Here is a 17,159-nt window from a genome sequence, read left to right on the forward strand (position 1 = left end):
AAAATCTTTTAGTGTGTACCCAGCAAAACTCTCATCTGCAAAACGCACAGAAGGTGATGATGACCTCTATCAGTTGAAACTTCTGCTGGTAAACAGTAACCTGACTCATAATTTCATAATTCAGAAAGTAAAATATTCCTTCATTTATAATTTGTTTTTACTTTTCATCTATGCATATTTCCATTTTATTTAAAGATGTGGGTTTAAGTAGAGGTTAGTGTGGTAGGACAACATTGCCTACTGTATATGTACAAGTAATACAATTTAATTACAATTAAAAATGAGTTTTCCTCTCATTACTCAGCGAAAGCAGAGCAGTAAATCTTGCTGATGCATTCAAGTGTAATATTTTTATTATTAATTTGACAACTTCATTCTTGAATATGCTGCTGCTGTTCATGGCAGGCCAGAAGATAAATGAATGGGTAAAATAAGTGTAACATTTTCATACTGGGGATATTTAAAAATGTAAACATTTGAATAAACCAAAAAGTCAGATGATGTACTGTATTTGAAACAAATGGACTCATTTACCAGCATTTACTTTGTCATTTCCCTGAAAATGTGCACCGCTGTAAAGTATGTCAGCAAGAGCACCAAATCAGCATATTAGAATGAATTCTGACTCAAACAATTTCTGCTGAAAATTCAGCTTTACAATCACAGGAATAAATTACACTTTGAAATATATTAAAACAGAAAACTTTATAATTATTATAAAGTAAATATGTAACAAATTATTATAAATTATAATAATATCTCACAATGTTGTTATTATTATTAATATATTTATTAAAATTTTCAAATAAATGCAACCTTTGGTTAGCATAGAATAATTATTTTAAAAACTTTAAAATATCTATCTAGAATTATTTCTTTCACTGTTAGATTAGGTGAATATTTATTTGTTTTTGTTTTAATGTGAGAGGATAGTGTTTGGCTTCTTTCAGTGGTTTTGTCAATAGCAGACCTCTGAGTCATTGCTCTGGCTCCCGGGTTCAAACCACACCCTTATCCTTAAAATTTGAATTCCGCATTGCCAGTGCCATAATCATACTTACAAGGAAACGAAACTCAGTCAAGTACTGCCAGTGCCAGCACATCCACAATCATGGAGGAAACAGCTCCAGCTCTTCATTCAAGTGGATCCACAGATGTCGAGTGTCATGCATGCGTTGGAAGGAAGCGCAAAGCCAAACAGACTTGTACTGAGTGTGAGGAATCATACTGTGAGCATCATCTTTTCATGCATAACTCTTTGCACGTGGGAAAGAGGCACAGGCTTGTGGAGCCGAATGCAATGTTGCAGGAGAACATCTGCCCTGATCATGGCAAAATGCTGTTTGTGTACTGCCGCACAGACCAGCTGTGCATCTGTCACCTGTGCATTACTGATAAACACAGAGGTCACGATGTCATCCCAGTGGAAGAGGAAGTGGCCAATAAACAGGTCAGAAATGTGATTTGAAATGTAAAATCTCATTCGAAGAAGTCTGAGCCAGGCGTTTAGTAAGCTGATGTTGGTTTTGTATTGACCGTTACCTTAACTGGAGAGTGAGGCGACCAATGGGCGCTATAACGCAGTATTTTTTTGTGATAGCTGTTTCAGAATCAGTGGCCCTAAAAAACATCTAACCCCTTTCCAAACAAATAAATAAAAGCTAGATATTTTTCTTAGCTTTCCCCTTAGAAATGAATAAGGCACTGTTGATTAACTTGGATTCCAAGGATTAAACCACACCCAAAATATTTGAATTAATTTACAAAAGTAGAAATTTAAATGTTTAAAAACTGTGTAATACAGTAAGAACAGTAATATTATAAAAAATTATTACAATTAAAAAAATTATAATTTTAACACTATTTAATTTCTTTCTTATATTTTAAAATGTAATTTAGAGATGTGATGGCAAAGCTGAATTTTCAGCAGCCATTACTCCAGTCTTCGATTATTCAGAAATCATTCTAGTATGTTGGTTTGGTGCTCAAGAAATATTTATTTTTATTATTATCAATCGCAAAAACAGTTGTACTGCTGTATTTTCTTTTTATAATTATTTGTTTGAAATTTCCAAATATGTAATATAGGCTAATCCAACTGAATTATAGCAACTGAGATAAACATATACATTTTTACTCAATATTTTCTTGAGGATTTCTTTTAGATTTTGGATTTTTGACAGTCAGACATGTATAGTGACTGAGGCTGATCATCCAAAAATGGCCAGATACCAGCCTGTGGTTAACCAGTGGTTTCGCACACATGCTCGACACATTGCTTATGTGGGTGGAATGAATCTGAGTCTAGTCCATGTCATTCTTTTCTGTACTATCAGTGCCAATCAAAGTGTTAAAAGGCTTAAAAACACTAGAATTTGTACTACTGAGTTGAACTGGAATTGAACTGAACTAATCTTTTAAAGATTAAGTTGGGGGAGTTGCAGAAGCGGACCGTTGACATAATTGAAGCTAAGGAGAAAGATGTGCAAGAGCTGAGACAAGCTGTGGAGCTTTTCAAGGTTAGAGGGCTTTTATCTTTGCTTTCAAACTGTAACTGTCTTCATTTTAAATGCTATTGTATTGCTTGCATAGCTAAAGACGTCCACTCTGCTCCCTCTTCATTATTAGGCTTCATCGATTAAGGCACAGGAGAAGAATGAGAAGAACTTCACTGAGCTGATCCAGTCTATGAAGGACAATCAAAGCAAAGTGACAGAGCTGATCCAAGGACAGACAAAGTCTGCAGTGAAGGAAGCGGAGGGATTCATAAAGACTCTACAGCAGGAGATCAGCAATATGAGGACCTTAGATGCTGATCTTCAACGCCTGCAGCTGCTCTCTCATACAAACACTGATGTTCAATTTCTAGAGGTACAGTTATTGAAAATGGCTGTGAAACAGAAATGGATGTCTGTTGAATTGTCTTGTAAAATCAAGTCACATTCAAGGTGTGTTTTCTCTTTCTCTCTACAGAGCACTGTGTCTCTGCCCTCACTGACTGAGTATAAAAAAACATTCGTCTTCCTTGTGCATCCGTACAATTCTTTTGAGCGTGATTCCATGGCGGCTAATGAACTAACAGAAAAGCTAAACACGACCAGCAAGCTGAGTTTATTCATGATTTCCAGAAAAGGTTAGTAGAAGTTTTAATTTAAATATATTTCATGATTATATTATGGGTACTTCTCAGCTGAAAGGCTGCATTCTAGTGTTTAATGCTGAGAAGAACTCTAGCCTGCATGGAAGCCTAAGAAGGACACAGCCTCACTAGTAATCAGCCTTTCAATTAAAGGATTAGTCCACTTCCAGAATAAAAATTTCCTGTTAATTTACTCACCCCCATGTCACCCAAGATGTTCATGTCTTTCTTCAGTCACAAAGAAATTACGTTTTTTGAGTAAAACATTCCAGGATTTTTCTCCATACAGTGGACTTCAATGGCAGCCAATGGGCTTCAAAGGGATCTATAATTTTTGATTATGAAATTATGAAATTTTAGGAAAAATTATGAAACGTGATTATGAAAAACTCCATATCAATTTCTCCTCCAACTTCAAAATCCTCAGACATCGTTGTTTTACCTTTTTTTGTAAAAGGCATTTGACTTTCTTTGCACGTTTGCTTTGTAAACACTGGGTCGGTACTTCCGCCTTCGTCACGCGTGACCTTTCCAACGTGACTATGTAATTCGTGAAGTCAAGCTAGTTCAAGATGAGCATTTGTGGTTAAAAAGTATATAATTTTTATGTTTATTAGAAAATAACCAATTGTTTCACTAGATAAGACCCTTATTCCTAGGTTGGGATTGTTATAGAGCCCTTTGAAGCTGCATTAAAACTGAAATTTGGACCTTCAACCTGTTGGCCGCCGTTGAAGTCCACTAAATGGAGAAAAATCCTGGAATGTTTTCCTCAAAAACCTTAATTACTTTTCAACTGACGAAAGAAAGACATGAAACATCTTGGATGACAAGAGGGTGAATAAATTATCAGGAAATTTTTATTATGGAAGTGAACTAATCCTTTAAGAATGCCTCGGTGCTCTACAGAGCGATTTAGAAGGTCTTTTATTCCTGCCGCTGTAAGGTTTATTAATGAAGTTGTTAATCTTGTATGTTGTTTGTATTGTGTAATGGTTGCAAATGAGTTTCCCTTTACAGGGATTACCGTAATAACGTTCTCTAATCTAATCTAATCTAAGCATGCACCCTATGTTTTTTTTTTTTTGCAGTGAGAAACACTAGAATCATAAGATCACCACCACCACAGACACGAGAGGAGTTTCTACAGTGTAAGTTTCCAAGAACTGAACATGCAGTAGCATTTTATTTTCTGATTGTGAAGTAATGCAACATACTCCTTTGTGTTTGGTGTACTAATACATTTTTTTATATGTCCATCTATCTACCTCAGATGCATCAAAACTCACTTTTAATACCAACTCAGCACATGAAAGTCTCATCTTGTCGAATGAGAACAAGGAGGTGAAGTCCTCGCACCTGCTTCAAGACTATCCTGAACACACTCAGAGATTTAACTGCAGGTCACAGATCCTGTGCAACGAAGGTCTGAGAGGGTCCCCTAAATATTGGGAAGTAGAGATTGGCGGGGGCACTTGGGTCTGCATTGCCGTGTCCTACCAAGAGATCCGTAGAAAAGGCAAGCAGCGTACACTCTTTGGGAGAAATGCCCAGTCATGGGGACTACGCTGTAAACGTGTCCATATAGAATTTTGGCATGACAATAAGACAACATTTTCGAAGTTTCAATCATATGGCTCCAAAATAGGAGTGTATTTGGACTACAGGGCTGGAATCCTGGCATTTTACAATGTGTCTGACAACATGAGTCTCATTTATAAACACCAAACTGTTTTTAAAGAGCCTGTTTATCCTGGGTTCGGACTGGCAGGAAATGGTTCCTATGTGAGACTTTGCGATCCAGTGAAAAATGAGACTAAAACACCCCTTTCTTCTCCATTTAAATTTGGTAGTTTGTAAGTTGTAGTGTAGTGTTACACGTGCAGCTGTCATGAAATGCATCTTATTCTCAAACTATATTGCAATCATTCATTAGGATTTGGAGGAAGGATGTGGTTTTTGCATGTAGACACTTGGTGGCAGCACTTGATAAGTTTTGAATTCAACCTTTTTATATCAGCATCTGTAATTATGAACAGCTCAAGTTTAGCCAAGAATAACCAAAGAAAATCCATGTTTTGTATTGTATGAATCATTGCATGTTTATTGAATGTTTGATTTTATATACTGTTTTATAAACTATAGCAATATGCATAATCTCTATTTTTAATATCTGAATATTTATGAAATTATTGCACATCTCCTTATGCTAATATGTTACAAGCGCTTACCCATTTCACATCTGCTGATCTGAATGAAAATCTGTTGTCCTATCTAATCCTTCCGCCACATCCACATACTATGTCTGTTCCTGTTCCCACTATCTGTCTATATTTTATTATTTTGCATTAGTCTGTCTCTCCTGTCATGCTCCCTTCAGGCTGCACTCTTCTACTATTCCAACACTCAGACATGGTTTCTTTTTCTCCCTTAAACCACACAAATGCACATACTCACACGCACATCATCTCATTGAGCAGATATATACCAAGGCCCAGAGGGTTGGTACAAGGGACAACACCAAAGCCAGTCGCCTCCTGCCCTTCCCCCTGCTACCCACCCTTCCAAACACAAAATCAGCCTAGGGGTAAGTGTAGGGCAGACACGGTTTCAACAGAGCAAGCAATGCCAGAGCAATAGAGAAGCTCAGGAAATGTATGTAGAGGGAAGGATAGGCACTAATATTGAACACCATAAAGAGAGAAAGTGTGCCAGGGACTTCAGGGAGCCCATTTACAGTTCTGTTCAATCACAGACATCATTTTCTGCCTGTATTATCCTTTTATGAGTGACGGGGATTTTAAAATACTCTATTATGAAAGAAACCATTTCTCTCACTGCCAAGGACACTGACACTAGTCTCTATAAATACCCGTTTTTAAACACTGAGTCACCGTATAGACTCGAAACGCTAGGCACAAACACCTCCTAGCAATTACCCAGCAGGCAGATGCTGAGGTCTGTCACTCTTACTGCTAACAAGGTGCATGACTCTCTTGATGCTGTTGGAGTAAGTTGTTGTATAATACACAGTTTTCTCTCTTGCACTGATGTATTTCCTGTTGAATAGAGAGGTTTGGCTGGGATATATTAGATGGCTTGTCACTGTTTTTTTTTTTTTTAAATAGCCCTATAGGCTAGTCAGTTGCAAGCGGTCTTGGGGGAGGGACTTTTTAGCATTTGATTGGACAAAAATTTGAACAGTGCAAGGTGAGTCATCAATATTTATGGTCTGTTTTCCCAAGCTAAAAGTACTATTTTGCAAAAAGTGAACTTTGTCAACATTTAAGAGAACACTGGCATATTCATTATCCTCAAGGCTAACAGATGTGCAAGAAAATCCACGGAACATTTCCTGTCTATTTTTTCTACCTGCTATCATGGACCTATGTGGTGAACGTCATTTCACCAAGTGCCAAGTTCACCTTGTTGATCCTGGAACAACATTCCAATCAAGCAATGAGAACTGAGGGATAAGTTTATAGGAAATGTCAATTTTAGCCTTACGACCAGAGTTAGGTGCTTTGTTATCATTTCCCTCTGATTTTAGGGATAAATTATTGGTAGGGATAGGGTTAGGTCTATGTTTTTGGAAAATAATGTTGATCCAGGATCAACAAAAAATGTTGATACAGGAACATGTCTTACTTGGCAAAATCACGGTGGCCTTATCAAGCTAGCTAGCTATACACTGTAGTATAGGCCTACTTTTAAATGAATACTTATGGAAATAATTTAATTAAAGTAATTAAACATTTGTATTGAAGATGTTGCAATTTAGTACATTTCAAATGTATTACCTTTAAATTTAATAGGTAAACTTAAAATTATAAGTACTTAAACATGCTTTAGCATGTTAGTGAACCTTTTAAAATAATAAAATTAATAAATATTATTAAAACATGGTGATTTAAATTGTACTTTAAAGTAAAACTTTTCATTTGACATTATTAAAAAGTGCACTTTGTATAAAAGTACGAAAGTGTGTCAAGAAACAGTCCCGAAAGTGTACTTTCTTTAAGTACACTTAAGTGGCATTTTATTTCGTTATTATTATATTATCAAAAAACTACAGTTTTTAAAATATACTTTAACATGTAAAGTAGACTGCACGTGCTCATTCAATACAATTAAACCTCGTTTTCACAAGGTTTTATCTATCTATCTATCTATCTATCTGATGCACGTCCATATATTATTAATATGAGTCAAAAAGATGAAATGACTTGAGTCATGTTCCCATCCAGGCACGAACCTTGCGTTTGCATTATTATTAATTCATCGCTTTACATAGAAGGGGTATATGCACACTTGTGTGTGAACTCCTCTCTCATGCCATCCTCCTCCTCCCCTCGCTGGCTCTCTTCAGTATGATATGTTTATAGGCATTGGCTGAGGGAGAGCGAGCATTATAGCTGCTCCTGCTTGACAAGGAAAGGAAGAGGAGAGGGCGCTGGACGTCATGGCATCCAAAGACACCGTTGCGACTGCTTTTCTTACCGTGAGTCGGGAAATGACAGGTGATTAAATCCAATCGCTCTTTTTCTTCTTCCTATCCGACATTCTACACGCGCACAGTGGGATTTGTTAAGCGCGTCCCCGCTCGCGTCCGGTGCTTTGTGTTTTAGTGGTTTGAAATCCTCACAGCGCTGAATGTTTGATAAGGTGGCAGATTTGTGGAGATGTAATGATTTCTCGTACAGATTACATGCGATTAACGGCAGAATCATTCATTTCGCGGGTGAGCATGTGTGCTTATGGTCGCTTTAATGACGGTCACTTCGTGTCCATCTTCAAAATACTAAATTTGTGCAAATCGATCAGTTGGTTTCCTGTATGTATGTGTGTGTGTGTGTGTGTGTGTGTGTGTTGCGTTCGCCTGCAGTGTGTAGGTAGTTGTGTGTGTGTGTGTGTGTGTGTGCGCGCGCGCACGATGCTGTTCTCTCTTTGATGTGTCTCAGATATGAGTTACTTTGAGTTATTTACACATTTGCGTATCGCTGCTGACGCAAGTTTACGGAGAGGCTGATACACTTCAGTCACATTCATCATGTGTGTCTTCAGGGCTGATGGAACACACACTCATCATAGAGGCCGTCATCTTTGCGCACGGTGATGCGTCCTCACACTTACTGACACATACAATGACACACTGAACACACACTAGCAGTTTGACATTTGGAGCGCTCTCACTGTTAATTACCTTCACACATTATTATCTTCCTTTGGTAATTAATCCCTATTACTAACCCAGTATTTACTGTCCTGCTCCCAGGCGCTTGCGCTCTCTATTTTAATTTCCATTTAGTGCGCTTGGGGAAAAAAGCAATGCTAGAAATGATAACTTGTTAACTGGTTAACTTAACCATATACCATATATGTTATCACACACACATATATGTGACCCTGGATCACAAAACCAGTCATAAGGGTCACTTTTTTTGAAATTGAGTTAGGAAAGCTGAATGTATGGATTGTTAGGACAGGACAATATTTGGCAGAGATAGAACTATTTGAATATCTGGAATCTGAGGATGCAATATATATATATATATATATATATATTGAGAAAATCGCCTTTAAAGTTGTCCAAATGAAGTTCTTAGCAATGCATATTACAAATCAAAAATTAAATTTTGATATATTTACAGCAGGAAATTTACAAAATATTTTCATGGAACACAATCTTTAAGTAATATCCTAATGATTTTTGGCATAAAAGAAGAATCGGTAATTTATGTATTGTTGGCTATTGCTACAAATATACCCGTGCTACTTATGACTGGTTTTGTGGTCCAGAGTCACATATTTAGACATATATAGTGTGAGACAACACATTATCTTACAATAATAATTTACAGTGATATTGAGTATTTAACAAGGCAATACATATACTTTTATGGTAATATCAGGGTTATCACTTTAATTTACAGGGCACAGGACCAAATTATTGGGACCGGTAAGCTAGGGGACCTTAATATGCCCCCATTGCTTTGGGCCCGGGACAGTGTTCCCATTTGTCTGTCCCTGATGATGGCTCTGGGTAAAATATTTTAAAGTTTATAGCTTTTCTAAGTATAATCAACTTGTAATTTATGGGGAAAGTGGCATTCCCATAATTATTTGCATGAAATTGTTTGAATTGATTATTATTTCTGGTATTAATTAGGCTATGTACATTACATTGGAGTGTTTATTTTAAGTTATTTAGTTTATGTTTATTGCATTATTCTGTCATTTGCGGTGTTTGTTATGATGTTTGCGTGGGTGACACTGTTCATTCTACTACTGGTCACTGGAGAGATGAATTTTGATGAATTGTGAGTCATCATGTGGCCCTCCATTGTACCATCTGTATCATTATCAGCACTTTTGCAGTAATCTACAGATTCTAATAGCTCAGATAGGATGGTGTATTAATATTATTTTCCTTTTGGAAAGCTGAAAAGTCAAAAATGGTGAACAGTCAAGACACCTAAAATATAGCCTGAACTTTTTCATACATACTGTAGTGTAAATTCAAATCAATTATGCCGCTTTAGACAATAAACATCTCAATAGCAATATGCCTGAATTCATGCTACCTAAATATTAATCTAAAATCTTGACGTGTTAAAAAGGTAAAATTACAAAAGAGCACAAATACAAAAATAAAACAATAAATTGGGAAAATGTACAGTCAGTTGGTCATCATCGAAATAAACCCACCTCAACACCAAGATTTATTTCATGGCTACCTGCTAAATAAATATATAAATGCATGTAGATTATTGATTTGAGCTGCAATTATTGGATTATGTGAGAAGGAAGAGACCATAGAGTGATGTGAGAAACATGAAACTGATGTAGTGTAGGACAAATATACATTTAAGTGGGGAAGTCGTGACCTAATGAGAGAGTCGGACTCGTAACATAAAGGTTGCGAGTTCGAGTCTCAGGTCCGGCAGGAATTGTAGGTGGATGGGAGTGAATGTACAGCGCTCTCTCCACCCTCAATACCACGACTGAGGTGCCCTTGAGCAAGGCACCGAACCCCCAACTCTCCCTGGGCGCCGCAGCATAAATGGCTACCCACTGCTCCGGGTGTGTGTTCACTGTGTGTGTGTGTGTGTTCACTGCTGTGTGTGTGCACTTTGGATGGGTTAAATGCAGAGCACAAATTCCGAGTATGGATACGGTCAGAATCTAGCATTTCAAAATGGCATGTAATCAGCTAAAGTAAAATAAAAAAAATGAACAAAAAGCACATTTAACAAAAATGAAACATTAAAATGGTAACATTAATTGAGGATGAAAAATAGGACTAGATATAAAAATAATCGTTAGCAAAGGTTTAGTAATGGGGGAAATTAGTGGGCATGACAGATCACCTACCACAGCATGAAGGACAGTGATTGAAGATGTTCTGTGCTGCTAGAAGACAGCAGCCTTTAGATTCCCCTAATAAAAAGGGGAGCAAAATTACAAATGTGTGGTCTCTCTCCATCTCTCTTTTTCTCAGTCACCACTTCTTTCATCTAATCTAAATCTCACTCCATCACTTCCATTTGTTTTTTTTCTTCTTTTTTCATCTTCTCTTTTGCTCTTTCTTCGTGCACATTTACATATCCCTACCCCATTTACCCATTTATTTATCCCCCTGTGACTCTCTGTAATGGAAACATGTGCTCTAGTTTGGCCCTTTGCTGTTCTTAGTGTCAGTCAGAAAGCCTAGGATCCCGTGATTGGGTCTTACACAGATTAAAGTTGATTGCGACTGCATTAACTGTTTGTCTTGCTCTGATCCTTCTCTCCCTCTCTCTCTTTCCTCCGTGATTCCTTCTCCTGCTCGCTCTGCCTTTCTATTCCTTCTCTGAGTCTTTCCTCTTGGTAAAAGTGTAAAATGCATATTCCAGGAATTAAATCGCAGGTGTCATATACAGTATGTGCGAAGCCAGATAAAAAGTATGACTTTTCTCATTTAATTTCTGCTTTTGCTTTGAAGCAAATCTTGAAGTGCTTTTTATTTGTGTTGCTATGTACAGTATGCATGCAGAAAGACCACCTACACAAGTGGACAAGGTGTAAAAATAAGGCATATGGCTGTAAACCAGTCATTTTCTAACCTTGCGTGCAGTGAAAATATGTCTGAGATAGATAGAGTGCTTGTCCTGCCATTAATGCATCGCCTTTCTATTTTGCAGAGAGCATCAGACGAGTTATCGACAAGACATCAATCAAGTTGGTGAGAGCTATCAAAGTAGAGAACAAGAGTGGTAAATCAGAAGATCGGATTCTGGTAAGGCACTGCATTCAACTTCCATGTTTAACTGCATTTAACTATTCATACGTCATTAAAAGTACAGTTGACGCAAATTAAAATTGTGTCGTCATTTACCATCAGGTTGTTCCAAATTTTACAAAATGTTCGTTCTTCAGTATATTTGATTGTTTATGTATGTGTGATAAATCATGATAAAAAAAATTTCTAAATATAAATAACAGCATATATCATCATATAGGTATTATTAAAGTGCCCCTATTATGGGTTATGAAAGGTTCATATTTTGGTTTTGGGAGTCCCCAACAACAGGTTGACATGCATGCAAAGTCAAAAAAACACTTTCATTGTCTTAAAATATGCATTTATTTTTTGCTTTTTTGCTCACGACTCCCAAACGGTTCGTTCAACGATTCATTTTTCAAAACCCCTCCTTTGCGTGACGCTAATCTGCGGTGATTGGTCTGATGACCCAGTCTGTTGTGATTGGTCTTCTGTGTGCAGCGCATGTCAATAACGGAACGCCCATCGCCACTTAGCCCACAGCTCGATGCACCAACGTATTGCTCTATTCTTTATCAGAACTCCAAATAATAACAACGACAAACTTTCACTATTCATCGACACGTTTCTAGTCAATTGCGAGCGAGCAGATATTGCTGTTAGCCGGTTAGAGGGAGACCTACAAGCTGCGCGGAGCGAACACAACACACGCAACTAAATACGTATTTTGCATGCTACAGTACAGAGTACATGACAGCAACAGTTTTAAAAGAATTACTCCACTTTCAGAATAAAAATTTACTGATAATTTACTCACCCCCATGTCATCCAAGATGTTCATGTCTCCCTTTCTTCAGTCGCAAAGAATTTATCAGTCACAACTTATCTAGTGAAACCATCTGTAATTTTCTTTAAAAAAAAAGTTTATACACTTTTTAACCACAAATGCTCGTCTTGTCTAGCTCTGCGAGACGCATGCGTACTTTTTGTTTGTTTTTTTGTTCTTTGTAAAGGGTGCTTGACCCTCCTTGCACGTTCACTTTGTAAACACTGGGTCGGTGCTTCTGCAGCGATGTAGGATGATTTTGAAGTTGGAGGAGAAAATGAGTTGGGAGTTTTTCGACATACCCTAACTGTACCCTAACGGATTTACCCTCACAGTGCAGAGCACAGCGTCTTCTCCACAGGAATCCGTTACTGTGTTTGAGGGAGGACCCGGGAAGTTTTCCCGGGTCTGCGCGTGCAACTAGTGGCATAAATATGCTAATGTTTCATGTTGACGTCACCTTGAAACAGCTAAAGATTCACTTTAAAAACGACTCGTTTTCATGACTCGGAGTCTACTCTTTCTTTTGAAAGACAACTTTATACACGGTGCACTTTTAGATTTAAAACTTTGCAGAATGTTTTCATTCACTTACACACTGCATGAAAGGTAATTTTCAAAAATCCATAATAGGGGCACTTTAAGGTCTACATATAAACATTTTATTTACAAATTTTTATATTCACCTATCAGGTATTATATATAGCAATATCACTCTTGATATAGGGCAATATATATATGTGTCATATATTACATTTCAGTATAATTCTTTATTTTCCATATACTTACAAAAGAAACCTGAAGCTTTCATGGCTCAAAAAAAGAATGCAAAAGCACCATAAAATATCCACAGTGATGTTTCTTACTTCTTCCAAAGTCATAAACAGACTGAAGTGCAAGGCTATTTAAGAAATTTAAAAAGTCCTTCACTGATAATCTTCACTTCTAGTTAGCTGTGACTGGATCATTGAGGCAGTGTGTTGAACTCAAAAACTGAATTAGTTTGATTCGTGAATGACTCATTCAGACCATTCAGATATTAACTGAAGCAGCCTGGTGTTTACTGATGGCTGAAAGCTTCTGTCCCTGTTCTGAAACAGTGTTCCACTAAAGAAAGTCATCCAGGTTTGGAACAATATGAGGATGAGTTTTGAAATTATGTCAAAATTTCATTTTCATTTTTTTTTTTTTGAGTGAAGTAGTTCTTTAAAAACCCATCAGCATTGGGTAAACGTGTGCATCCACTCTGTGCCTTTATTTTGTGCTTCTGTTGTGCAGCGGTAACAAAAACAATGAGCCCAAGACTTTAACCTTTCCTCCTCTGTAATGGTGTGTGCAGTGTTTACTGCCTGCTGGTTGGGTTGTTTTTGCCAAGTCCATTTGGAGAATGGGCAGTGGAATCAATGATAAAAGCAATGTACGTGTGATGGTGCGCACACACAAACAGAAATCGTTGGAGACCGGACCCCTGCTGAGCTGTGAGCATTACTGCGGCCATTGAGTCTCTGTGGGTCTGAGGGACCAACCGACTCTATAGGGAGTGTGTGCAAGATGGAGGATGGTGAGAGAAGAGGTGGCATAAGAATGCCAGTGTGTGTGTGTGTGTGTGATAGTCACTTCAAGACCATTGAAAGCAGCTGGAGACTTGAAATGCCAGGGTTTGGAGCCACAAAAGCTAAATTAATCATCCAGATTGGTTTCAAACACACACACACACACACATATAGAGTGAAGGAGGTGACTGAGGTGAGGAATCAGACTCATTTCCTGATGAGTGTCAATGGACTGTTGTTGACACAAACCTTGAGAGAGCTTCCTTTTTTACGCTTGATATTGAAACAATTTTTACTCAGATATTGCTAAATCTCACAAATAATTGAAAAGAATTGGAAACTAACACAATTTTGAAGTAGAATAACTGAAATAGTATTTTCTTGTAAAATGTATTCAAATTATCTTGTTTTATTTTATTTTATTAAATACCCCCTGTGGTGAAAATCTATTTTTAACACTGTTTGTCTGGTGTTTTTAATATGCTTCAAGACAAAATTGGTTAACACCACTGCTCAGCGTGTTCCCCTTAAAGCTGCAGTGTAGCAAAACAGTCTCTAAAAATGTGGTTCGAACCCAACCCTGTTTCTGCTGTCGCAAACATTTCACCAAGCTCGTCAACTGGGATTGGATTTTTTATATCATTAGCAAAGCATTTCTAACTAAGGTTGCTGATTTTCAGAAGGTAACTCTCTGAGATGGCGAACAGGAACATGGTTTGTGTTACATTAGCTACACCTTATTTGCTGTTCGATAACTTAGTTACGCCAGAGGTTAATGATATTAGTTACCCGTATGTGTCTAATGATGTAGAGAGTGATACATAAAACGCATTACTATTCTGATACATTGACTTGTAGATGACTTTTTCTTCAGAATCAGTATTTGGTTCAAACATATATGGTTAAATGAGTCCATTATTGTCACTTGCCATTGTATAGTGTTTATTGCTTCTGTTAACCAAGTGAAAGTGGAGCAGGTATTCTGAGCTGGTGTGATTGAGTGGAGGCAGGGACTAATTTGCATGTTCATGGTTCCGTGTATAATAAATGAGATAAGGGTGTAGAATTATATATTTAAGCCGTGATAAGGCATGAAGAAATGCTTATAATGTTTAAGTATGTCATTTTCATTATCAAAGATAAGTTTGAAGTGATAAAATTAGTGACTGCAGGGGGACTTAAAAGAGAAAAAAGGAAAGGAAAGTTCACCCAATTGAAAGTTCAGTCAGTACTCAGCAACATATCATTTCGAACCCGTGGAACACAGATGGAAAAGTTTAGCAGAATGTTCCTGCTGCTCTTTTCCATTCATTAAAAGTGAATACAGACTACAGTACAAGTAAATGATGACTGAATTTTCACTTTTGGGTGAACCATCCCTTTACCCACACCCCTCCTGCCAATCTGCCTTTGTTTCTCTTCCTCTTTCTGACTCTGTCCATTTATATTAGCATCTTCTTCCCCCTTCCCCCTCTCCGCTGTGTCTTAGACAGCTCTTTTTTCTTTCTCTGTCATTGTTCTGTTCTTCACATTATATGCTTTACTCAGGCTCGCTTCTCTGTTCTGTCAGATTGATGTCAAGTGTGTATTTTCAGTAGTTTAATGTGCTTATGATTGTGGATGGTTAGAAATTGTGCCCAAAGAGCAAAGCAAATTTAAATGTAGGTCCGACACTATGACAAGAGCTTGGGGGTATACAAAAGGACACTTACACTTACACACACACACACACACACACACACACACACACATCTAGTGTAGAGTTATTTGCTTGTGGTCTGTCACTCGCTGCTCCTTTACCCCAGGGGCTTTGTGTGTGTGTGTGTGTGTGTGGTGGGATGCCAACTGTACCAGCTTACACCCTCATCTCCACATCCATCCATCCATACACACACACACACACACACACACACATACACACACACACCTCTGGCCCCAATACAGCTGTGTAGAGCACTCAGCAAGACATCAGCTCAAGCCTTGGGGCACAGCACTAAAAAATATCTCTCAAACACACTTTTTTGTACATGTTCACTTAGAGATCACACAGTTTTATGTACGCACACACATACAGAGTACATATTTTGTGGACCCACAGCAGAGAGCGATGGAGTGATGTTGGAAGTGGAGATGGGATAAGAGCTGGGCTGGGTGAACAAGAACACACCAGGGAGAGGCTCGCAAGAGGGGGCAATGGAGAGAGAGAGAGCTAGCAAGGGGGTGGGCGGCAGAGGAGATTGCTTGTTTTGAAGCCCCAAATGTCGCCTTTTCTTCCCCTTCAATTATTTATCTCGGTCTGTCGCTTTAGTTTTTCCTCTCCTGTGGAATAATAGGCCAATTAAAGGCTGTGATCGCCACAGTGAGTGACGTGAAGACTTCTTCAGATCCAGGCTGTCCGCACCACCACCCTGTCTGCTGGACCGTACTCATGCGGAACGTTCCTAGCTGCAATGACTGGCTTAGTGGCATGCTTAAATTCAGACGCAGTGATTTTATTTCTCACAAGATTTTGTTGTTTTGAAGTGTATGACTGTTATTGGGCCGTTGACAATGCTGGTGGTGACTTGCAATTCATCTAAAACAACTTATAAATTCTTATATAATTCAATTTTTAATTTTAATTATATAATTTTTATGTGTGCAGTTTTATGACCTCATTTTAATTATATTTTATGGAATTTACTTACTCTAATGAATTTACTTGACAAAGTGCATTTGCCACTCTGCAGAACCAATTGCAAAACGTTTTTTAAAATGGCCTTTAAAATGATAAAACTATAAACTGTGAAATAGTGAACAGTCACAGCACCTAGCCTAAATATTACAGCATTTTAGTGCCACATTAAAATAATAATTAAAAAACTATGATTTTGATAATAAAATTGTAATGGTTCAATAATAATTATGCCTTTAATGAAGAAAGTCACTAAAACATTTTACAAGAATGCCCCTTTTATATATATATATATATATATATATATATATTTTTTTTTTTTTCTTATGGCTTTAATGTCATAATGCTACTTTATTATCTTAATTTTTACTTTATTTTCAAAATATTACTACTTTAATCTTGTAGTATTATGACTTTACAGCTTCATGACCTTAACTGTCTTTATGTTCTTTTTTTAAAACATGGTATTAAAAACTATCGTAAAATATGCCTTTTTGACTAAAAATAAAATTCATGTCATGATTTGTAAACTTAACTTTTACATACGAATTATGATCTTTATTAAAGCAGCACTCTGTTGTGTATACCAAAATACCAGTTAAACTTCATTAACATCATATTTACAGAAATGCACATACTGTACAGTGGAAGTCTATGGTGCAGCTGTTGTTTGTTGTCCCATAGACATCCATTATAACTGCATA

General features: G+C 37.3%; 2 protein-coding genes across 8 annotated transcripts in view; both read left to right on the forward strand.

Moving 5' to 3' along the window:
- Positions 1-1,111: 1,111 nt before the first annotated feature.
- On the forward strand, positions 1,112-4,999 carry LOC131528532 (tripartite motif-containing protein 16). Its single transcript, XM_058757756.1, has 6 exons — positions 1,112-1,450; positions 2,424-2,519; positions 2,629-2,871; positions 2,974-3,133; positions 4,231-4,290; positions 4,413-4,999. The coding sequence occupies exons 1-6, from the start codon at positions 1,112-1,114 to the stop codon at positions 4,997-4,999; spliced, it is 1,485 nt and encodes a 494-aa protein (XP_058613739.1).
- Positions 5,000-7,480: 2,481 nt separating this feature from the next.
- The window catches only part of carmil3 (capping protein regulator and myosin 1 linker 3), a 54,400-nt gene continuing 44,721 nt past the window's right edge, over positions 7,481-17,159 (forward strand). For 5 of the 7 annotated variants that reach the window (XR_009268703.1, XM_058762239.1, XM_058762253.1 and 2 more), the window contains exons 1-2: positions 7,773-7,880; positions 11,323-11,417. Coding sequence is in view for 6 of the 7 variants with exons in the window: in XM_058762239.1 (XP_058618222.1) it covers positions 7,793-7,880; positions 11,323-11,417 (183 nt within the window). In the remaining variant the exon portion in view is untranslated. Of the gene's footprint in view, positions 7,660-7,772; positions 7,881-11,322; positions 11,418-17,159 lie in introns of those variants that run through there. The other 2 variants (XM_058762245.1, XM_058762279.1) reach the window with 2 other exon arrangements.

The sequence above is a fragment of the Onychostoma macrolepis genome, chromosome 02, assembly GCF_012432095.1.
Source record: "Onychostoma macrolepis isolate SWU-2019 chromosome 02, ASM1243209v1, whole genome shotgun sequence".
In the NCBI taxonomy this organism is placed as follows: Eukaryota; Metazoa; Chordata; class Actinopteri; order Cypriniformes; family Cyprinidae; genus Onychostoma; species Onychostoma macrolepis.